The sequence below is a fragment of the Carassius carassius genome, chromosome 19 (genome assembly GCF_963082965.1).
Source record: "Carassius carassius chromosome 19, fCarCar2.1, whole genome shotgun sequence".
Classification (NCBI taxonomy): domain Eukaryota; kingdom Metazoa; phylum Chordata; class Actinopteri; order Cypriniformes; family Cyprinidae; genus Carassius; species Carassius carassius.
Window position 1 is genome coordinate 12,731,178 of NC_081773.1, and position 25,129 is coordinate 12,756,306.

Consider the following 25,129-nt stretch of genomic DNA (forward strand, 5'->3'; position numbering starts at 1 on the left):
TGTTGTGAATTAAAGGACTGTCTGTGCTAATAGGTGCTGGACCATGGTCCTACTCTGGGTATTTATTGGCACCTTGTAATATGTAATTATTTTTCTCTTAAACTGTCTCACGCTACTTCATGCAGCAGTTATATTTTGCAGTTTCATTAGAATGAAAAATGTCTCTACAGACCACATATTTCCCCTAAAACCAATGTCTGCACCTGCAGCTTTTTGGATTCTTATGTAACAGTAAGTCTTCATATCCCCATTTCCCCATTTTACCAATGTAACTCAAACCATACTAGACACGTAGATTGAACCCCGTTCCACGTAGCGGTGGTTAATCGGCTAAAGGGACGGTGACAAAATGCTGCATCACCTACATTCATTATTCATGTGATGATCTGTCTATCTTATATAAAATAGAAAGATTGCCTGATGAACCAACAAACAAGTGAACAAGCACATTTCTCGCAATGTTCTCCCAGTATGCACTTAACTAGATATGCACAAGCAGAACATTGTTTTCAGAATGTTAAAATAATTAGTGCTTATTTAGACTGAGACTAGAATTCAGATCACAAAGTCAAAATGTTTTAAGGTGTACAACAACTTGCGGAGAGTCTCAGGTCATTTTTATTATTGTTGCTTTATTTATTTTATTTTTTTTCTCCGTTTCAGTGCTCAGACTTTATCTGACCAGCAAAGCTACTTCACAGCAACATCCCACAAAACCTTGCATTTGCGATATTCCATCTCATCACTTATTCTTGAACACACATTTCATGAAACTCCACAATCATAAGATTAAACAACTACAGAAAACACTATAAGCAAAGAAAATAAGAAATATAAAATAAAACATTATAAAATAGTTATTAAATAAATAATTATATGATAAATGAGATAAATGACTAAATAATGTAAATAGTCAAATGAAAAATTATTAAATGTCTGAATTAAAAAATTACTTAAATGTCTGAATCTTATAAATGATTGCATAATTATGTATGAGTAAATGATTGCTATCCTGAAGCAACACTCACAGTTTGCATTTGAGGATCCATAGATCCTTCAGTACACACAAGGAATAAACTCCCTTAATGGTGGGTTAAACACAAATGCAGTTTTCCTTTTCCATCTTTTATCTATATATTTAGTTGCATAAATGTTAAATAACATTTTGAATTATAAATTTATTTTGTTTCTTAAAGATATCTAAAGAAAGTGTTTATTCAGAATATTTAAATGCAGTTCCAAAAGATGAAAGAAACAGTTAATTCTTTATAGGGGATAAATAAATTAAATATTTTTTTTCTAAATTATTATCTAGTATATGTTTGGAAAGAAAAGAAAATAGGTTATAATAGCTATTATATAGGAGATATATTATCCAGGGTGATTTATGGTTTACCTGAAGTATCCTGAAATTGTGGATACACATCTACATTCTGATTAAATAATGTTTATGCATACGAAAATGCATGTTATGTAACAAGTGCATCATGACTAACTGTGATAGCCAGCACATGTGTGTAGCCTAGGCCTACTATGTCTAATGCTGGTTAATTATTCATGTTATTAGTGTAGCGTTACAAGCGCACCGTCTCCGTGGCTTCTTTCATACGGTAAGAAATGGTCATCGTTTGCAATGTGTCCTTAACGCGTTTGGATCAAAAACAGCACTTCGTCACCATGGACAAAATCGACCAACAAATCTCTGTCTTGGCTCTGACTTTCTTCAGGATATAAAGTTATGGAGAGAGGGATATGAAGAAGCAGAGCACGCTGACTATCACCAGTAAAAGTAATTTTATATTTAAAGGTTAATAAACCAGCATGACGTCTTTTAATATTTTCAAGTGATTTATGGTATAAAATGTTTTGATAAAGAGCACAATGGTGATAGAACCCTCGTGGGGTTTGAAGCCCAGATATTTAACCAATAAACTGCTGCACCCAGACACCGACTGTGATGTTTAAGAAAATCAACGCAGTTTTCGTGGTGGGGGAGAGCAGTCGCGCGCCGCAGGACTCCACGCTGAAGCGGAGCGTGAGTGCCATGAGTGTTCAGGTCAGCATGGCCCTGTACTACTACCAGAGCCGAGAGGACCAGGTATGGCTACCAGTGTTGGGAAAGTTCACTTTCTACATGAACTAGTTCAAAGTTCAATTCACAAATTTTAAAATGAACTAGTTCAGTTCATAGTTCAAACTACAAAATTTTGAACTAAAGTGCACAGTTCCAAAAATTAACAAGTTCATAGTTCTTTTTTTCCATAAGTTGCAGCGAGCTATTATTTTTCAAAATTATTGCCACAGCCCATATAGAATCACAGACAGCAATTATTTTATCAGTTTTAACAATGAAGCTATGCGTCAGATTTCATCTTCATATCCAATTTTGAATCCTTATCCAACCAGGGTTTACATTAGCATTGAGAGGACAGCATTTCCCCATTGTTGCTTTAATGCTTTGTCTCCCATTCTCACCGACCTTGTCATAAACATCATATGCTGCTGTCTTTTTTTTTTTATTTTTTTTTTTTTTATTATTTCCAACATTGTACATGTAATAATACAATATAAACAAATATTTCACACTCACATATAATACTCATTATGTATTACTTAAAAGGAAGGGAAAAAAAATAAAACAAAATAGAAACAGAAAGAGGTATAGCCTACTTGTATAATCAAAATACAGAGGAGGAGTTTAAATCTTTGTAGATGTCCATAGTTCTGGTTGCTTTTCGGTTGGAAAGTCCTTGCAATGTTTCAAAGTAAATTTTCATGTCAGCCTTAAAATGGAAGATGTTGGGTATCCTTTCAGACCATTTACATTTGTGTATATAGAACTTACCAAGTAATATAATAAGATTTAACATAAAAATGTAACTCTTTTCTATATCCTTTTTGTCATAATAAAAAATAACATCTTTTCTCTATGTGAATTTTAAATCCACTTAACCTATTAAATAAAAATTCCACATCAATCCAAAATAATTTAACATAGATACATTCAAAGAAAAGATGCAAAATAGTTTCAGTATCCTTTTTGCAAAATGCACAAGATTCAGGAAGGTCATTTTTATATCTTTTTAGGAACTGGTTTGTAGGATATATTTTATGTATAATTTTAAAGTATATTTCATAAACTTTATTATTGATACAATATTTGTTATTATAAGTCCAAATCAATCTCCAATTAATATTTTCAAAATGGTCATTCCAAAAGTATTTATTTCGAGGTGTTGCAGGGCAATGAATTAGGCATCTGAAAAATGTATTATTACATTATTACATTATTATTACAAAAATGTATTATTACATATTATTACATTTCCTATCTTTAATATCAACACCATTTAGCAAAACCTGTTTTTAAACAATGATTGCCTAAAAGGTTCACTACTACCTCGCAACTACATGCTGCTGTCGTAAGATGTTTTTTTTTTTTTGATGACACGACACGCATGCGGCGGACGGCTGTGCGACACTGGTGGCGGGTGTTGCCAGATTGGGTGTTTTTCCTCTACATACTAATACCCGTTTACGGTTTGTTTTAGCCGGGTTTTCGCCTGGAAGGCCCTATAGTAATCTGGCACCCTATTGAACCAAGTTAACGTGAGAGAGCGTGCCGTTCACAGACACCAGAATGAACGAGTTCACAGGAACGTTCATCAGGCAGTAATACAGCACGTTCAGTTCACGTTCGCCCAAAATATGAACGAGTTCATGAACTATCGTTCAATGAACGCGTTCAGGCACAACACTGATGGCTACTCCCAGAACCAGAACTGCTTAGAGTACTTACAGGAACTGGTCGCGCTCAGGCGGCAGTACACCAAGAGCATCAGCGACCTCAAGAACAGCGAGACCGCGTTCCGCAAGAAGAAGCCCGCACCCCGGACCCCGCAAAACAGAGCTGCACAGGTGAGAGGAAACAGGACAAGGCTTACATCTTTAAACATAGAAAGAAGTGTTGAACATTGTTTGGGCAAAGTAAAGCAAGTTATGCCAGTTTGTCTGCTATCAACCGAAATCATTAACTTATATCTGCATTCTGTTAAAAACATATATGACTCACGAAAATAGAGGTTCAGTCTTATTCTGCATATTATTTCGTTTCTTATGGATAGCCTATTTATAATCTAGTCGTGAGGTGTTTATTAAGAATATTAAGAGGTAAAACAGTTTTAGTTTTGTTTAGTCTAAGTGTTATTTTATTACAAGATTCCCGAGTTCAAATCCTGGCTCGAGGACCCTATCCATCTCTCTCACACTTCGTTTCTTGTCAACTCTAAACTATAAAATGTATCGTCATATAGTCAAAAACAAAACAAAAAAAGCAAAAAAATTGGTATATAAAAATGTATCCATCATCTTATTTCAACGATTTCAAGGCCTGGACCTTCTGCTCCACCTATCCCAAGTGAAGAAGACACACTCCAGTTCTTTGATGCAGTCATTGCAAGCTGTGACCCAGAGCCCAGTCGAAAACCACATGTGGACAATGGACATGCAGATGTAGACTTCATAGGTAAGTGTGGAGCTTATTACTTAATCTCTAGTGTACTCTAAAGGCAGCATGGAAAATACAATTGTGGGATGTTGCACACGTGTAACAGAAAAATTGGTCAACTAGAAGTATTTAGTTTTTTCCCCTTCATGTTTCAATCCTCCGTTTTTTTATTGTTCGTTATGTCTGTTTCATTCCATACTACCATTTTAATGTTTCTACAGTGGCAACCAGTACCAGTGAGCATGACCTTCACTCTAACTGGGTGCTTCGGGATCCTCGTCGAATCTCCATGACGGAGTCGCAGCCCAAGAATTCAGAAATCAGTCACAGGCAGGCAGCCCAGCAGAAGGGGGTCATGGGAAGCACAGGCACCAGGAGATGTCTGCAACGAAACCCAATCCACCTGCCAAAAGTGGTGGAGAGTGCCTTTCAGACTCTACGCTTCAAACCCAAGCTCAAGAAGAAAGACTAGCTGCTTAAGCGGTTCCACTTGTTGTGCCCAGAGGACAACTAAAACTTCACAGCTGTGCAATCAAGAAGTTGGATCTGGAAGAAAGAATAAGGAATAATCTGACACACCACAGAAGATGTGACCTCTGTGACGCATGTCAGTGTGTACTCACTGCCAGAGCTTCATAAATTATACACAGCAGATCAGAATCTCTTTTTCGGTAGCTTGCGATAGCAAATGCTTAAGGCCATTAATAGAGCGTAACCACTGAACAATAACCCTGTGCACTGATTCCAGACAGAGCAACTGGAATTTCCTTACAACAGTAACACAGATCTGAGGATGACCTATCTGATGAACAATAATCAGATAATTAGACAGGGATCAGACATATGAGTGATGCTAAACACATAAAGGTCAAGGAGATAGCTATTTACTGCCTAATTGTTATAGGCGAACATTAAAGGGATAGTTCACCCAAAAATTTAAATTTGATGTTTATCTGCTTACCCCCAGGGCATCCAAAATGTAGGTGGCTTTGTTTCTTCAGTAGAACACAAAAAAGAAATTTAACTCAAACCGTTACAATCGGCCAGTCATATAATGTAAGTGGATGGGAATCACAGCTTTGAGAGTAAATAAAAAATAAATAAAACCAAATTAAACCCAGCGGCTCGTGACGATACATTGATTTGTAAAGACACAAAATGATTGGTCTGTGAAAGAAACAGAACAATATTTATATATAGTTTTTTACCTCTGATTTTCACTGCAATGACTGAACCTTACTGAGTGCGTTTACGCAAACTATCTTCTACTTCTTCAGCCTCCACATGAGGCGTCTTCTCCTTCTTGCTTTATAGTAGATTGCAGACTTATAAGTGCATTACTGCCACCTAGCTCTCAAGTGGACCATTAGCTGCGTTTCCACTGTCGAGCTTAAACCGGGCATGCTAGTGCGTGCCAGGGCTAGTTGCGTTTTCACTGTCACTTCCGGTGCTTGATCGTGCCTCGTTGGGGCTTCCTCTGGGCCAACGGCCCGGGTTTTTTGGCCTGACGAAAACCTTGGGCCAAAGTGGGCCAGCTGGGGCTAGAGGAGTGGTTATGAACAAAGGCAGAGTTTCTCCGCGTCTGGAGATCGTCAGCACCGCAGATCATTTCAGAAAGATAACAACTTTAACACCAGCATTAAAATCTTTTTAAAATAACTTGAGCTCAAAACTTTCAGTCATCAGCGAATGTTTGAAATAACTTGATCCGATGTGGATTATAATCACTAAAAAAGGCAGAAATATTGATAAGCGATGCAAAAGACACGCTAAACATTAACGTTACCAAAATAAACATGATAAATGCAACCACTTGGAGAAATCAGACGTCAGCTTCTTATTCTCTATAGTAAAACATAGATGCTTTTGAATTTAAATATTTAACAAAGCATGCAAACAAACGGCCGCTTTTATCATGTTCGTTTTGTGATCGCGCTAGTTCTAGTGATTTATTTCTTAGTTTTCTGATAACTTCTCTTTGTTGCTGAAATGATGGGGTTTCGTGACGTTGTTCCTGAGAGGCATGTAAAGGTCGTGTTTTATTGAAGTGCAGCAGTGCTTAAGGACCGACAGTGGAAACGCTGCGCTATTCTGGCCTCGGTGCTACTGGCCCGAGGCTATTAGCCCCGCCCCTCCCGTTTTAAGCCCTGGCTCGCACTGGCCTGACAGTGGAAACACGGCTATTGACACTCCTAATTGAGATTATAGATAGTGTGTCAATGACCCATTTGAGAGCTAGGTGGCAGTAAGGGACTTATAAGTCTGCGGTCTGCCATAAAGCAAGAAGAACAACTTACTCTGGAAAGTTTGGATACTACAGTGAATCAAAGGTAAAAAAAAAACAACATAAATACTGTTCAGTTTCATGCACAGACTGATCATTTTGTCTTTAAACATCAATGTTTCATCACAAGCCACAGGGTTTAATTTGGTTTTATGTAGGTTTTTTTTACTCTCAAAAGCTGTGATTGCCATTCATTTCCATTATAAGACTGATAGACTGCAACGGTTGGAGTTAAAAATCTTTGTTTGTGTTCTGCTGAAGAAACAAAGTCACCTACATCTTGGAATCCCTGGGGGTAAGCAGATAAACATCAAATTTTTATTTTATCCCTTTAATTAACCAAATGCTAAACTAACACCTCCACTTTGCATTTAAGTCAAGTCTAATCTAATACAGTAAATCTTTAGGGATCCTTATTATAGCATTTCTTTATTTAAATCCCTCAAACTGGTACTAGGTGCCTAAGTGGGTAGGTTTGTACAATCTTTTTTTATGTTTATGTCTATGATGATTTGCAATTAAGTAAGCAAAGCAGCAAAAGAGTGCTCGATTGTGTGTTAACTATTTCAGTTACTTTTCAAGTGATGTATTTCTACTAGTGAGATTGTTTTTTTAAAGCATTAAAGCCTATAAAGAGGAACTAGATGCATGTTTTTGAATCCAGAGTATAAAAATGTCAGGTTTCGTCTATCAGCAAATAATAGTGAATAAAGTTAAGGGAAATTAACTACTACTACACACTGAAACTATCTCAAATCATGGACCAGCGAAGACTATGTGTATAATATATATATTAGTGTTTAAATTTATGGGTCAATTACTTTTTTTTTTTTTTTTAAGAAATTAATACTTTTATTCCACAAGGAGGCATTGAATTCACCAAAAGTGATTTAAAAAAAAAAAAAAAAATTTAGTACAGCTTTGCATTAGGCACAGCACATAATGAGTTGCAAACAAATCAAACAACGGAACAGAAATTATTTTCTAATAACTTTATTAGCAAAATGTTTTGACACTCACACAGACACTCATTCAGTTCTTCTCTTGTTTGACTTTGGGGCTGAAGAATGCTGACAAGCTCTTCATGCCAGTTTTGTCTACTTTGGCAAGACTCTTCTGAGCTGCAGTCATCTTCTTTGAGGGCTGAGATAACATAGCACATATTTTAAAAATTAGATTTATCAAAACTGTAGCACAGTATCTCAAATTAAGCAGGAAAATGCATTTACGACCAACAGTATTTGAAGCATGAACTGCTGAAAGATTTTTAAGGCATAGACAGAGAAAAAGACACTTCAGCTGTAGTAATGCCATTTCTTTCAATGCTTGTATCATCAATCCCATCACCACTGTGTTTGCAATTCTAACTCACTTTTCGTGCAAAATCAGCACTGTTGAACTTGGTGTAGTCTTCCCCAGCCTCTACTGGTTTATCTGACAGTTTCCGTTTCTATCGAATGCAAGACAGCAGTCAGAAACACAAAGACCATCAAAAGATCTAACTGAATTGCTACACCATTCAGAAACAAAGCATGTTTGATGCTGCATGAAACAATGACAAGCTGATTGAGTTTAAGAAGAAACAGGAGTCAGAAAGCAAATGATTAACAAGACATAAATTGAAGTGAAGCAAGACCAGACATAACTCAACTATTAACATTCAAGCATGGCAGTAACATGCGAGTAGTGAAACAAAACACTGGTAGTTCAAGTAGAAAGCTGTACCTTAGAAGGCGGCTCTGTCTCTTTAGGGCTGGATATCTCTGGCAACCTTGTAACATAAGAGACAAAACAAAAAGCATAACTATATGACCTGCATGTTTCAAAGTGGTGGTCAAATGATTGTGGACTTTTTTTTTTTATGGCAAATGCAAAAGTGAGCAGAGTGGCCAAGGCTGATGTAAAGCCACTGAATATTATGCCACAGACACAGTTTAATTTAAAGATACATGCATAACAATTGTTGAAATTAAAATTTATATTTATTTTACATTACATTTACAAATTATTCAGTGGAGGCTAAAATTATTAGAACACTAGTATTTTCACTGGCTAAAAAGTGGTTTTAAGTCTATTTTACTTGGTTATTTCTATCTTTTGCTGTAGTGTGTCAGTAGGAAATATCAGTTTACATTTCCAAAACATTCATTTTGCCATTAATTGTAATAATCCAGTGAGAATTTTGTTTGCAAAAGGAACAGCCAGTGCGCCACACAGAGATCTGATCATCATCCAGTCTGTCTGGAATAACTTGAAGAAACCGAGACAGACTCAGTACAGAAGAACTGGTGCAACATATCCAAGATGCTTTAAGAAACCTACCTGAAAAGCTACAGCACTGTTAAAAGTAGTGTGTAAAAATGCTGTAAAATGAGGATACTGTCATAATGTCATAAACAGATTTCCTTTATCAGTTAACTTCTATTAACTAAATTAAATCAACATAAATCACTTGCGCATTGTTTTTCAGGTAGCTTTGCAGGTAGGTTTCTTGAAGCACCTTGGAGACTTTGTCACAGTTCTGGATTTAGTCTGTCTCAGTTTGTTCTGTTTCTACATGCCATTCCTTGTTCAAACAAAATTCTCACTGGATTATTACAATTAATGGCAAAATTAATCTTTGAAAATGTAAACATATATTTCCTACTGACACACTACAGAAAAAGATGGAAATAACTGACTTAAAACCATTTTTTTAGCTGGTGAAAATACTAGTGTTTAATAATTTTGGCCTTGACTGTATAATTTAAAATAAAATAAATAATTTGCATGGGCCAACAATTAATGTGTGTTTATGCAGTCAACAAATGCACATTTTTAGAGGATCTCTAAATTTTACAAAGTTTGTAATTTTAGTGAAATTAAATATATAAAAAATATATAAATATAAAAAATAGATATAAAAAGACTCCATTAAATAAAATTAGAATTTGCTAAATGCTGATGTAGATAAGAAAATACATATATTTTTCTTTTCTATTACTAATAATAATGCAATGCTGTAATAATTTTTTTGTGCTGGGCAATGATTAAAATGTTTAATTGCACTTAATTGCATTGTAATGCGCAAAATTCAATAATGCATTTAAAAGTACTGCTATATGAACAAAAGTTCAAATACTTTAAACAAATCAGGTGCTTTTTTACAGCAGTATCCAGTTTACATAGTAGCAGTTCAAATATTTCTTGTAAATCTCAACTTATAACATTAATGTAATCAAATTAAATATAAAACCAGCTATTTGACACGGCCAGGGCATTAATGTTTTTATAAAAAATATTTTAAGGTTTGTTATAAATAAAACAAACAAAAAAAATAAACTCCAAATATAAGCTGATATATTAGCCTTGGCAATATATATCAGTCAACCACTCTTTGTGAGGTGATGTGAACGATCAGTGTTAGATCAGTGTAGGTGCACATACTGCAGATGCTTGAGGAGAGCTTTGCTCAGGTCTTCACTGATGTACTCTGATATGAGACCATGTGCATAACGTAAGTAGTCCTCTAAAAGAATAACAAACACACTAAAATTAATGAGTTATCCATACAAACATAATCCAACCATATTTATTGATCCATTTACCTTCAGTAGCATCTTCATGTTTCACTCTGACGAACATGCTGGATTTCACTCCTCCACCCACAGATAGGTTGCTCTTTCTGAGTGTTTTTACTGTGCGCTGGACCTGAAAGATATTTTTAAAATATTTTTAAATGCAACTTAAAAACTCCTAGTTGACATAATTTATCATTCTTATACAAGTTAAACATTTTATAAACCTTTTTCTTGAGCCACTCCAAGGTCTTCTCCTGGTTATATCTGTGAAACTTTAAACCGCCTGCCTCTGAAAAAGAGGATTCAATTTACATTCAACACAAAATTTGTACATCACACTGTGTCTGTAACTAATTTGGCCCATACGTGCCTACGGATTCAAACACACACCTTTTTCATCAGCCACATGATGAAGGGAATCCAGTCCCTGTTTGCAATGCAGAAGTCTTGTGCATCCAGGGTAATCCTCATCCATAATCATCTGCTTCGCCGGCTGGAACTTTCCCTACCGGAAGAGTGCTGTCATTACAGATGAAGCTCATCTCAATGGCTTTTACCATAATATTTGTATTTTAATTAATTGTTAACCTCGGTGGCAGTACTGCTAATGTACGGCAACAGCAGAAATAAAGGATCAACGGGAGTCACATACAGCAATCTACCATCTGAGGACACAGATGAAAAAGTGAACAATTTAGATGTCATGAGCAGATTACTAAACACTGAGCATATACATCAATGATCCATAATCACATCGAATGGATAGTTCATGTTCTGTGAGAAAAACTTACCTCTTTGTACGATCTGTCCAATGAACCAAGACCGAAAGTCTTCAGAAAAGGCTTTTACTTCATAAACACTGACATCACCACAGCCAAACAGGTACAGTGAAGAACTGCCTGCATTCACAAACAAAGGCAGATTTGTCAGTCAGCTGCAGTTTATTTAGATAAACCTCTGATAGACATCACCACTACATAATACTAAACTGCAAGTTGCTGTTAATTGAATTGATATAGTAATACCAGTAGCAGGATTCTTTAGTTTGATGAAGGACGGATCACCCTCTCCAGACCTGCATGTGTCCAGTACTGAATCTAATAGTGAAGGGTTAAAATAATATTTAAATTAGATTTATTCAAAGAAAACAGAATTGCATGGAGATTTAGGTGAACTTTAAAGTATACTGAACCTAAAGTTTGCATACTTACTAATGCAACATGTGTCATTATTACAAAGCCACAATAAAATAAGTTGAGCAATGAAGACTCTGTAACAATGTTTCTGTAAAAAACGTGTGTAACATGCAACACAATCAACTTCAGATGTAAGGTAACTTTACCTGGAGCAATGACAACCCAGTTGTCGCTATCGCTGTGCGCAGAGCGTTTCTTTTTAGAAGTCATTTTGAAGGACTGTCTTAAATAGTTTAACTGTGTAAACCGGTTGTCTGATGATGATGATAATAACGTAAGGACGCAAGCATTGTTTAGCAGAGGTTCTGCCTCCAGAGAAATGGCGGCAAATATTTGTGCACAGTACAGATAGGGGCTGAAACTCGAAGTGACGTTTTATTCTGATACTACTTCAAGTCTGGTTAGGCTTATATAACTACTTTTTTTTATATAATATCTAAATAAAAAAATCTTATCCAAAATAAATGATAAATGTGAAAAGAGAACAGCGCCTAATTTGAAACCGCGTCACCAACCACCCCTTTCTCAAAATGGTACAATCTCCCAGCATTTCTTAAAGACATAGTAGCACATTTATTTTTTCCACCATTAAATGTACCGCTGGGAAGATATTTAGCAATATTCTTCGTATTGTTTCGTAATTACTTTGCGTGGCATGATATTTATTTAAAAGTCATAAACAAATATGGCTGTCGCATATTTACTATCTTTGCAATCTGTTGGTCGCCTGCTTAAATTACAGTAATATATAAACATAAGTTCACCGTTAGAACTGGGACAAAACAAAAAGCAAGAATATTTTGTGAATTAAAAAAAATAAATAAAAGAAAAACTGGATTGATCTGTTTACTTTTGAAAATGAGAGGCAGAACCCAAAGTGCTGTACCCAAAGATAAAAAATATATATAAAAATCAGCTTTGTCTTAAAAGAATGGTTATTTTGTGTAAAATGTTATGATTTATTCATCACAATAATTATTGATAAAACTGAAATAATGGATGAAAGGTGAGTGATAATATAATGTCATAATTTTGAGAAAATCAAATCAAATGGTAGGCTACATTTCTGATAGCACAATTTAAATGTGGAAATTAAGAGAAAATATTTGTATATAAACGCAGGGTAAGTTATGGGACATGTTTTATACAATGTGTCCACAATTTGTGACCAACAGACAATACATTTAATATAATGAACGAGCAAAAAAAGATTTTACAGCAAAAAAGATTAAACAAGACACATCCTCCATACAAAATTGATGTTTCTCACAGTGACCTCAAGGTGGCGCCAGAGTCTTGAAAATGCATAAAGTAATGCCCTTAGACTGAATTCACTGCGGATTAATTGTTAGTATATTACCAGCATGAAAGTTGTAAACATGCTGTAAGCCGTCATTATGATCTTATATCATATCTTAGCTATATTAATCAGAAAGAAGCTTTTTTTTTGTCACAACAGATTAGCCTACAATAATCAAAGCATTTAAACATTATAGCCTACAAACATAGATGACACCGGAAATAGCCTAAATTGGCAAAAAAAATAATAATATGATAATAATAAAGTACAATAAAATGTACAATAAAAATAAAAAATGCTATAAAAAAATGGGATAAAGAGAGATGAGACTTATAAAGCAAAGCAGTAGTCTGAGCTGTGTATGTTGACTGTGATGTAGAATCCAGATGCATAACAGTTGCTCTCTTACCTTCTCTCTCTTGGTTTTCAGGATCTTACAACACAGTTGTTGCTGAGTCTGTTGATAACTTCGTCAGACTGTGTCTCAGCTTGACATGTCTGACAATTCCCTCTGTCTTTATCACTGACTTTATCTCTCATATTGTGTGAGAGGGAAAATGTGTCTTTTTGCACTTGTGTCACTCATTAAAACAGCTAACCAAGACATGTCCTGACACGGTCTATGCGTGTGCATTCATGTGTTGCTGATTAAGAATCAGGGACCCCCTGTTCTGCTATAAGTCTGAGGTATTCAGGTCAACCAAGGTCTGCTGAGCAAGGACATGTGGAGGGGAGGAGGGGTTTCAGGACATCCCAGCTGTACAAGAGTAGTTCTATATATACTGCATATATTCAGTTGTCAGATGGATTAATTTTCTGAAACAAAAATCCATCACAGTTTAGATTTTAATTTATTTAACTATTAGTTACGAGGTTCATTGCACCCTGTCTGTTCTTTTTCTCACTTCCACACAGATATAACAAAGACAGTATTGAGTAAATCCATTAGTGTCGTAAGAGACAGACTGAATGAAATCTGGTTGGAAAAAAGAGCATGGCACAACTTCAAGGCACACAGTGACTTTTTCAGCTAAGGCTTGTTATACACATCTGACTTGTTGCTCTGTTTTATAAACTGGTTGATGGAACAGATCAGAATACCGATTCTTATTTTGCATCTGAGCCTTACCTCCTCCCACACACATGCAAAATTAGGCAAACACACCTTCACATTAACATGCTCTATAACATTGCTGTTAAGAAAATAGTGACATCTTTCTTGGGGTGGGGTTTTTATTTTTTATTTTTTTATTTTTTTACTTTTGCACACTCACTAACACACTCACAAGAGCGAAGTATAGCCCACACAATGCTTTCCAACTCCTGAACATCGGGCCACAAACAGGGTTGACCGCGTAATCTTACAATCGCTCCTCGAAGTCACGCGCTAATTTATTGTACTGTGTGCATTATTTATACAGTCAGGTGTCCATCTACAGGTCTGTCACTAGAGGTCTGATGAGTCAAACTGAGCGTGATCTATTTGAGCTATCATTTGACTCGTATCCACAGGAAAATTTGTTTTGACTTCTTAAAAAGAAAAATGTAATTTAAAAATGTCGCAGTTAGAATACGAGCTAGGCTCTTACTTTCAAGAGTATAAGAAGCTCAAACGTGAAGGTAGGCTACTAGTAAGATCGCAAGCTGGATGAAACCATTTATTTTGCGTTGTCTTTCCAAAATAAAAAATAAAAAACTTATTGTGTGATAGATAGCAAACTGATTGTTTCAAAACTGTTGTAGATAAACGTGTGCCATTTTACAAAATGTAGCCTACTGTGTTTTAAAATAAGCAGCTTTACTATATGGATGTGATGATGAATTTATGTATTTTTATACACGGAAACTGTTTGTGAAAATTGATCATTTTCATAATTGGAAAAAACAACAGGGAATGAAAGGATACAAACTTTTTCGTTAGTCATTCGAGCAGGTAACGTACTGTTTAATGAATGCATTAGTTGAAAGAGTGAATTCGTTACTCTACATTTTCATTTGTTCTGCAGCAGCTTGAAATCCGTGGGTTATGCATTTTTTATGTAGCAGATCGACTATATTGTTGCTTTAAACTTTTATTTAGAAAATGCTCCTATTTACTAACGTAACAAATCGTTGCAAAATACCAGCAGACTGATTGATGGTGTTTGGAATTAGTCACGATGATTTGATTTATCACTAAGAGAATGATAATAATAACGAAAACAGGCAAATATCTGACTGTTTCACCAGTAAAACGGCGTAAATAGCCTATTAACTGTAGGCTATTACCCTAAATTGCTTAGATCATTTTAATTAAATTAAATTCTAGTCTATTTTGCTGGATTCCTATTTATATATTTACTTAATCCTAAAATCACCTACAGTCACGTAGTGATAATCGTTCGACTGTATTTGCTCGTTTGAGAGTGTGTATAGTGGAGGGTTGGAAAATGCTGAAAACCTCACCTCAGCTGTGTCAACAGGCCGAGTGTTTTTGCCTGTTATATATAGCCCCACTTTCAAATTAACTTCCTAAACGCCACGTGCCATCCAAAATAAAACTATTCAAATAAAATATTTATATTGTAGGCAACATTTAGCATTAATCAGCAGAATCCCTTGTTAATTAACTAATAGCTGGATCACCCTTAACTTTCGAAATCACTGTTTTGCATACCCATAGATATTGTTTTATAAGTGCTTTTTGATATATATATATATATATATATATATATATATATATATATATATATATACTCAAAGGTGAAAAGTGCTTATTTGTCTTAAGGAGCTGAGGTCAAACACACACACACAAAATTCCCTGTACCCATTATTATGATCCATGTTAATCTTTTATACCATTATAGGTTTAAAGACGAAATTGTTGAAACGGAAAACACATGTGCTTAAGCAGCTATGCTGACTGTTGAACGTTCGTGCCACGCATCCTAACCAAAGTGAGGTTTAGCATAAAGATGATATTTGACAGGCTTTAGTTGCTCTAGTGCAGTTGAACACACCAAACACCAGCCAATAGCATGAAGTCAGCTGTTTCAAATCACAGGGAGTTCTTTCATTATACTTTTTTCCCCCATAAAACACAAATATACTCTCAAAAAATGCTTATGCATGTGTATGGCAAATAAAAAAAGACATGCAGATCAACTTCAAAATTTTTGAAAACAATGTTTTTTCTTTCTTTTTTTCCCCATGCATGACATGCACCGAGAAAATGTTTTTTATTATCGCGTATCAGTTTGAAGATCTCATCTCATCTCATCTGATTTCTTTTTTACCTCTATCATAACTTCAACAAAATATCACATACTGGAAGGAGACTTAACAATAGGCCTACACAAGATGAGTCATCTATGAACGTGCACTTGAGCGGATCATAGTAAAGCACTTGGGATCTCTCGCGCAGCTAAAAGTAAAGTCTGGTTCTCGCGCCATGCTGTGGAAACACCGGTCTTACGTCGTCGAGATCAGAGTTGTGTGCAGTTATGACACCCGACTCGGTAGTCTCAGTAGCACGTGACCTAATTTGATCCAGTGTGGGTCGTAGGGTTTGAGTCTTGAGTATCTATGGTCGAGCGCTGGCGCTTGCTTTTTTTCCTTCCTTTCGCGTAGCGCTACCGCTCCGCCTCCTCAAAGCGCAACTTTGACGCTGTGCATAAATACTGGAACAAAAGAAGAACTTCCTCGATACCTTGTGAAACGGCAGTAAATAAGCTGAAACTGTTATGCGAACTGAAATTAACCTGTAAACGTGCTAGAGGAGGTAGGCTACTTATTAGAACACCCCCTTGAGTCAAATGATGTCTTCATACACATCCTCAATTTTTCCCTCAGCGCTTTGGGTAAGTGCCATTCATATTGACTTTGAGGTAGCTGCTGATCAGTTTCTTCGATCTGTGAATGAGCACAACTGTTTTCACGTTTGAGCGTTTTGTGAGGTATTAAAGTGGCAGAGCAAGAGTAAATGAGGAAATTGAAATATGTTTTGTTGAAACAATGCGTGACAACAGTCGAGAGCGGAATATCGGCGTCGAACTATTGTCGAAAGGTTTTTGACTCTTAACCGAGTCGCTGTCTTTACATCATGATGTTACTGTTCTAAAAAGTTGTTACATTCTAGCGTTCCGTGAATCAAGGAAGTTACTGTAAACAACTATGTACAACGCTGTAGGCTATTAAAACTAAAAAACGCGCTGCTTGACAAATTTTCAGCAACAATTGCTATGCATTAGTTACCGGCTGTCTTCGAGATACGTCGTGTTATTTTAAAGTATCTAACAGGTTTGATTTAGAACCGAATTAAACTACTCGGTTTTTATTTGCATTGTCCAAGAACGATTACAGGATACCCATAACGTGTACAAAGAGTTTTCGTGAGTAGTCTTTTGTCGTGTAGATCTTCTCATGCAGTGAACAAAGAAGCGCGTAGCAAAGGCTCGGGACCCGAGAGCCCGTGGAAAGTAAGCACCCTGTTTACAATAATAACACTAGCTTCACGACGAGGCAAGACTGACAGAGCGCTGCGCCAATGGCGTGCCAGGGTTGCTTCGGCAACACGCTATATTTGGAAAGAGTTACATCATCGGAGGACTGCCTTTGAGGGGCGGGACATCCGCGAGGATTGACGCGCTTGTCTGGACTTGCCAGCAGTGCGCTTTGTTATTACTTTCCCCGCCGATAAAATATAAAAAACTGTCACGGATCAAAACACGAAGCATGTTCTTTCAACATTTTTAAAGCATAGAGAAACTAACAGACTATTTATTTACGATGAAAGGATAATGAATTGTCTGTCGTGGTTATTAAATATAAAGTTGTTCACTGTAACCATTGAGGGGAGGGAGTAAAGGCGACGTGATTTTAATAAATACAATACCAAGTGATTGAATTAATAAATGTAGAGGTGGATGAATGACAAGAAAGGAGAAAATCGAGTCTTAACTTGACCTTGATGTGAATTTGAATGTTGTGGGTGGTGACACGGTTCAGTTGTATAGTCACCTATTGTGATGATGGGAGGAAAAGAATAGAAATTATAGTAGTTTATGACATGCTATAACTTATACACTGAGGTTTTGTTGCTCTTCAAAGTGGCCTTGAGTGGAAGTAATATTGGAGGCCTAAATTTGCGTACGCATACATTTTCAAAAGACTGGACTAAAACAAGCGATTTGTTAAACTATATGACACATATACCCTCACAAAATAGATTTGAATAGATTAGGATAATAATAATAGCCGGTCAAGTTTAGTATATCCAGCATCAAAGTCCAGATCCAGAAATATTCAGTTAAAGTTAAACTTACAAGTGACATGCAAAGAGTAGGCACAAACATTTTCCATAAAGTATTTTACTTTGAAAGAAGTTCATTGTACACATATTCAGTGCAGATTTGTAGCATTCTGCCTAGTCATCATGGTGCATAAGTAGAGAACAGTTTATGTTCTTTTCTTTTACTATAGACATGCTTCCTGTTCTGTTTATCTCCAAATAAAATGAGTCAGTTCCTTTTCCCACTGTGCACATCCACTAATGCTACCATACACGTAAACGCAAAGACATGTTTTGTACTGTTGACCGTGTAGGGACACTCAATCTCAGATATTTAATGTTTATTTGTGTCAGCAGTGTCATGCGAGTTTATGTGTGTCTAAAAATAAGAAATATGCATGATGCAATGATGTCACCCAATTATTATTTTAGCTAAAAGGTGGGTAGTTTATGACTGTAGTATAAACCCATAGTGTTTTCTTTAGCAGAAGCACTAGATAGCCTTTGTCTTGGTTTGCACTGTTGCAGTTATTGCTTCCAAATTAGGGCTGAGGTTTAGAAAGTATTTAGTCACATAGCCACCAAATTCTCCTAAATGCATCATCAGGGGTTGCTGGTCAAATGGTCACAAAGCGGTGCCAAATTTTGAAAGCCATTATCCGAATGATGCAGTCGGCAGTAGTCAGAAAGGGGCGGGTTTGACAGATGGAGCGCAGTTTCTTTCTTCTCCCAATCAGCCTTCACGCTGTTGGTGGTGTGAGTGACGCAGCTCGCGGTCGCTCTCGCTGTCTGCTGCTGTAGTAAGCGCAGCCTCTGTTGCCAAGCTACTCGCTCCGTCTTCACGGAAAGCATCGACTGACGCTCCGTTCATTTCATGCATTCATCCTTCTCGAGCGACTGCACGCGCACTGTCAAAATCGGACGTAGAGAAAGAAAGCATGACCGCTAATACCCTGTTTTATTTCCCTCTTAAATTCACGAATGATGAAAAATAAAGCTCGCTTGCTTTGTGATACATGCACCAGAAAAGCAGACGATACACGTTAATTTTGGCGTTAAATCAACGGCAGTTTTAGCCTAGAAACGTATCTGGTTTTTAAGCAACTGAAACCTTAAACTAAATTTAGTATGTAAGCACACACGGACTATCAATAGTGTGAAGGCGATTGCAATGGTAACCATCGTTGTTTCAAACAGCGACTGGCAGAGCTAGAGTTAAAACGTGCTCTGGTGGCCGTGTAAGGAGGATATTGTGCGTGGGCTCTGGGTTGCTAGCCGGTTTGAGGGTGCATTTTGTCTCGACCAATCCTGCGCGGTGCTCTAGGTCCCGGCATGCCCAATGCGGGCAGGGGGAGGCTCCGGCCAATTTGAATGAAGACTGAAGCTTTCGGCGCCATTTTCGACTGAGCAGCAGCTCCAGCAACAACAGCTGCACAGAGAGCTCCGCACTGTAGTCCAGTCATTTGAGTGAGGGGACACTTTTTTCTTTTTGTTTCCAGAAAACAAAGAGAGATTTTCCTTCTGAATTCGACCTCAAATTTGAGACGACTGTTTCCCGGTGGATGAATGCAGCGGACACAAAAGACGATGTGTAGTGACAACAAATAATGAAGTGGAGACTGAAGTGAGCTAGGAGGCTAATCCGGCTAGCATCTCCAGCCGAGAAGGGGCGTCCGATCGGAGCCGCGCTGTGGAAACGATATATTTTTGTATTATTTTTCGAAAAAATCTAGCAAATACGCGGATGACTTGAAAATTCTATAAAAAATTCGGAAAATTCTCGCAGGCGACGACGAATAGATCGATGTGGGTTGTTTGGTGGAGCGAGGTGGTTTTGTGCATTTTTTAAACGTTAAGTTTGAGCGGGATTGGTGATGTGCGCGAGACTGCTGGCGAGCCGACAGCCTATCAGCGAGCGATACACCGGGATGCCACACCGACCAACACTGCTGTTCTTTACTACAGCTTTTCTTCCTCTTTCAGCGAGAAAACGACGATGACCAGAGTGCCTTTTTTTTGCGATTTTTTTTTTCTTGCAAGAACTGTATTGAGTGCGCCGTCAGAATTTTTAACTGCAAACTTTTTTTTGTGTGTGTGGATTTACAAATATGTCCAGGTGTTTTAGGTAAGTGTAATATTTTACATAAAATGTTTTTGGTTCGTAAATTTGAAAATAAATATTTGTTTGTGTGTGGGGCAATGGTAACGTTAAATGTATTGAAATAAACAATTTCCATCTAAAGTGTAAAAAGGCACTAACTGTTTGACAAAAAAAGTAAATAGGAGTTGGATATGTGAACGAAGAAGATGCGATGAAAGAGAGTTTGGTTCGTTTATAGAACAAGATCATCTCTCGATCGAACGAACACGTCATACTGTGTTGATCCAACGCTACTGTACCACAGCATTGCAACTTCACTCACATTTCTCTCTTGCAATTTGAACCCCTGGTAAATCACACTAAGTGTTATGGACACGTATTCATACTTTTATACGAGCGGGCCTGTAAATTGAAATTACATAACCAGGTTGCATTGTCGGATAATTTAAGGCCTAGTTGTATAATTGTGAAGTGCGATTACTCGTCATACTGATTTTAGGTGTTAGTGGAAAATGTACTTTTATGTATTGCAACGAGAGCGAGAGCTCATCATCTTTCAGAGTGATCTTAGGTCGGCAGTCGATGATTTTGCCTGCCTTTTTTCTCTGTCAGCGTGTGCACCTCAGCTCTTAGACCAGCGCCGTATTTTTCAGCCTGTTCTTATGTTTTTTTTTTTGTTTTTTTGTTTTAATTGTTGTATTGAACCTGTTTTTATACAGTCTATGTATTGAACTCGACTTAATAACAAATCCTCTATGCATCAAGGAAAGTAGCAATTCGGGTACTTTTGTTCTCCTTAATGTAGAGGTCACACGCAGAAAGGTCATGAAGTCATTACCATGATGCTTTGACCTCCTAATTGTGCTGATTGATGTAAAGGCCCTGTCCATGTCATGTGATGTCATGGAGGTTAACCCAGTGACTCCCCGGGTCACCATGAACCCAAACAGGGCAAGGCAGTTCAGAGAATCCAGTTTTTTAATATTTAATAGACGTTATAGACCTAACCTTAGTATTATGCACTGTTTGTGTAATTTTTTGTTTTATTTTTGCAGTATTTCACAATATTTATAGATTTCAGCTTGTTCAAGTGATACTTTGTACCCTTGTATATAAATGTGGCCTAATGTAGAATGTTACAAATATGGTTAATATCCCCACAAATCTACAAGCTCTCTAGTTTTGCCTAAATAACATGGTTTGAGTTTAATTAGGTGTTAGTTGTTTAATGGACATCCACAAAAAAAGTGACACAAGTTACACCATATACCAGCATAAGCCCTTTGACAGAAACCTTACATTATGACAAAAGACCCATTGGAGCATAGAATGACTAGGCACAAAAAATCAGTCTAACTGTTACAGTTACAGATAATTTACATTTGAGGTGTAATCATAATTTATTCTATTGCACATTAGAGTTACACATTCACTTGGCCAAAAAAAAAAAAGGCACAGTGGTCAAAGTCAAAATGATTCTCAGCCTGCCTCTTCCTGAAATATGCACGCAGTTCACATTTTAGTCAGATTCTTTTACTCTATTTATTTAACTCCCTAATGTTTTTGTATTAATGTAGTTTGCTTAGTACAGCCCAATACCAAATATTATTTGTCTGAGTGTTTTTTACATTAGGTCCAAAGTGTTTTTTTGTTTTTGTTTTTGTTTTTGTTTTTTTAATTTCCTGGCAGTTTTTCTTCCCATGAGTTGATCCTGCCTAGGACCGTAGGGAAACCCCCACAACTAAACCACAACGATCTCTTTATCATGTTCGCAACATTGCAGTTTAATCAACAGACACGTCACACTGACTCAAATGTCCCAGTTTTAGTGGCAGTGCTGATACTACAATATATACTAAATATTTTGATTTTTTTTGCCCAGTGCAAAGACATTTTAGTCATAACTAGGCTATTTTAATCATATTTCAGGAATATCACCTACTGTAGGCATTTATACTAATCAGTAGTATAACAGTATTACTTTGTATTATCTTTTCTTTTTTTTTTTTTTTAGTTTGTTGGAAACACTTTAACAACTTAATCGCACACAAAGTTCAAATTAATGCACTCCATAAGACTGACAGAGTACATATGATGATGATCCATTACCATCAAAATATGTAATCAGTAAACTTGAAGGTTATTTAGTCAGATAACTCTCTACACTTGAAGTTGATATACATCTATTATCTATAATAGTATTATTTAGTGGTTTCTATTTTGTACACCTTTTTTAGCTCTTTTAGGGGGGAAAATATAAATTTTCCACCCACAGGGTCCTTTTTTTTTTTTTTTTTTTTTTTTTTTTTTTTTTTTACTTCTGTCCCTATTCAGTTGTAATCTTTGTTTGCCTGCTTAGACGAAAAATACAATTGTTTTCTAAAATGTTTAATGCATTTACTTTTTTTTTTTTTGAGTCAATAATATAATGATACAGATGACACGATTTAAGTGTGGGCAGTTGAACTTAAAATATGTTGCATGTTAAGACATTGTGACATTGTGCTGGTGTGTCCAGGGCTGAATTTTGAGAGAAGCTGAGTTTTTATGCTGCCAGCTCGACTGAGTTTTAAAAGGTAATATTCACCAGACTAGAGAAGTTAAATTGTGGTGTGTACAGAATTAAACAACTAGTTAGAAAAAAAACAAGAATACATTAAGTCAGTCATGCTTTGTGTGCCTACGAGTGTGAGAGAGTGTAAACGTGAATCTGCAGGAAATAAAGTCTTACACTTCAGATCTCCTGACCAGAGGTTGTAATATACACACTCTGTTTTAATATAGAGCTTATTTATCAGTTAATTACGTGGGTAATTTTATGAGATACACCATGTTAATTTTGTCATACACCAGTCCAGCATTTTCTGAGTTTGCCATCAACTGTGCGATGTGACAGTTTGTTTTTTTTTTTACTCAAATAGAAACTCCAGTGTTCTTGTTTTGGCCTATTGTGATGTTCAGGAGCAAATGTGCGGTCACAGGCACACAGAATGATTACAGGGAAAGTTGTGTGTGTGTATGTATGTGAGGGTTGCACTTTTTTTAATTTATTTTTTTTTATGTATAAAGCATGCCAGTCCTAACTATGAGACTTACAGCTGAGATATTGACTGTTTAGAGCATCTCTCTAATTAATGACAGTTTAAGTTTGGGTTGGATGGGAGCTGTTGCGGATCCAGGCTGTTTGCAGTGTTGCAGAGCTTTCTTTGATCAGTGCATGTGTGTAACAATGAGAGGTTGCAGTCAGGGCACAGGTGTGTGTAGTTTCAGCCGTACTCAGGTGCAGCAGTGCTGTACAGGTGTGGAGGCTTGCCTGCTGTCATTCTTTCTTTAGCTAAATATTTACACAGTCTTGAGATTTTTTTTTTTTTGATTGCAGAAAATTTGTTTGAGAGACACACACACACACACACACACACACACACACACACACACAGAGCTTTCATAACTACAAATGCAGAAGTGTAGTTATATTACAGGGTTTGAATATGAATGCTGTTTGTATATTATTTGCAGACGACAGAAGTAATTAAGTTTTCATGGTTTTATTTATTTTTAACATTTTATGTTTTTTTTCTGCAAAGTTAGTTGCTTCCTTCTTCAGTGATCTTAAGTTAAATGTGTGAAATAAAAAGTGTCATTTAGCAAAATTTTCTTTTGACCATTTAACTGACAAAATAATTGCATGGGCGAGTTTCCTGCATGAGCCTGAGTCTCGGAGTGTGCGAACGTGTCACATGCTGATGTTGATGGAGGAGTGGAAGGTGATACCCTTTGACCCTGAGGTCATGTGAGCTCAGTAAAATACAAGCAGAGAGAGGTTAAATGTTATACATTCATTCACACCCCCTTTCACTCACAGAGACTCGTTTCGGGGCTCTGACGGTCCTCCTCGCGCACACACACATATGCACATGAACACTGTCTAGCTTATCAAAGAGTTGTGTGCTCATGTACTGCTTTGTATATATTCAAATTATATAAATACAGCACGACTTAAAATTATAGCGTAATATGGTGCACATAATGTGCACTTATCTTGTGGGATTATGATGTTGCTAGTGCACAAGATTAAACCCCAAAATGGAGGTTTGGCCAACTACACACATTATAGAGTTGAAAGAACTTTTAATATCCCTTTGATGGTAAGACTTTATAAAAAATATTTTTAAGCATAAAAATAACCCCAGATATTTTTGAAATGGTTTGATTCATGGAGTTTTGGTTGTATTTGCCCTGCTCTGTTACTCAAAGTCGTTCTAGATGTTTGTTTTTCCCAAGTCTCCTTTTCAGTTCTGATAGTTGTCTGATAACTTTGGTGTGACTGAGTCGTCTTTTTTTCTCTCCATGATAAAAATTCATGTGGTCCGATGCTTCCTGTGAAGATTCTCATTTATAATATCCTAGCATAAGGCTTGCTCTCTCTCTGTGTGTGTGTGTGTGTGTGAGGGAAGAGAGACATGTGGGGAGTTGGTGAAAGGAGGGGGAAAAACGTTTTCTCGTCAGTCTCTGTTTTTGTGCTACACGTGTATCTCTGGTTCACATCTCAAAGAAATGCATAATTAGTTTTTTATTTTTCAAAAAAAAATTCTAGTGAATTTGAAGGAGCTTTTTGAGGCAAACTTACGAGGTATTAGATGTAAATTTCAGGAGTGGTTTCTTGTGTAGGCCAGTAATAGTTTAGCTCATTCTTCTTATTTATATCTTTTGAAGGGAATGTATCTTTAAGGGTGCATTTACGATTGATGTCTATTTTATAATCTACATATTATAGTATTATTTTACACCTCACACACACAGTGTTATCAGAGAACACACATCCACTCATAGTTCACAGCAACTTTCTCTCATACACACACACACACACACACTGTAGCACTAATAAATGTATCTTGTTTTTTTACTTTTCAAA

At 36.5% G+C, this 25,129-nt stretch overlaps 2 protein-coding genes across 2 annotated transcripts; one reads left to right on the top strand and one right to left on the bottom strand.

Annotated features, from left to right (window-relative positions):
• The first annotated feature begins 1,957 nt into the window (after positions 1 to 1,957).
• On the top strand, positions 1,958 to 5,555 carry LOC132095651 (uncharacterized protein C13orf42-like). The gene is made up of 5 exons (XM_059500785.1): positions 1,958 to 2,098; positions 3,775 to 3,918; positions 4,160 to 4,170; positions 4,389 to 4,525; positions 4,729 to 5,555. Exons 1-5 carry the CDS (start codon positions 1,958 to 1,960, stop codon positions 4,977 to 4,979), a joined length of 684 nt encoding a protein of 227 aa, XP_059356768.1. The 3' UTR covers positions 4,980 to 5,555.
• A 2,213-nt stretch (positions 5,556 to 7,768) lies between these two features.
• rnaseh2b (ribonuclease H2, subunit B) lies at positions 7,769 to 11,873 on the bottom strand. Its single transcript, XM_059499876.1, has 11 exons — positions 11,694 to 11,873; positions 11,377 to 11,448; positions 11,143 to 11,250; positions 10,940 to 11,016; positions 10,742 to 10,856; positions 10,576 to 10,640; positions 10,379 to 10,481; positions 10,218 to 10,299; positions 8,517 to 8,562; positions 8,164 to 8,241; positions 7,769 to 7,934 (listed from the first exon to the last, which is right to left on the bottom strand). The coding sequence occupies exons 1-11, from the start codon at positions 11,755 to 11,757 to the stop codon at positions 7,824 to 7,826; spliced, it is 921 nt and encodes a 306-aa protein (XP_059355859.1). The 5' UTR covers positions 11,758 to 11,873; the 3' UTR covers positions 7,769 to 7,823.
• Between the last annotated feature and the right edge of the window lie 13,256 nt (positions 11,874 to 25,129).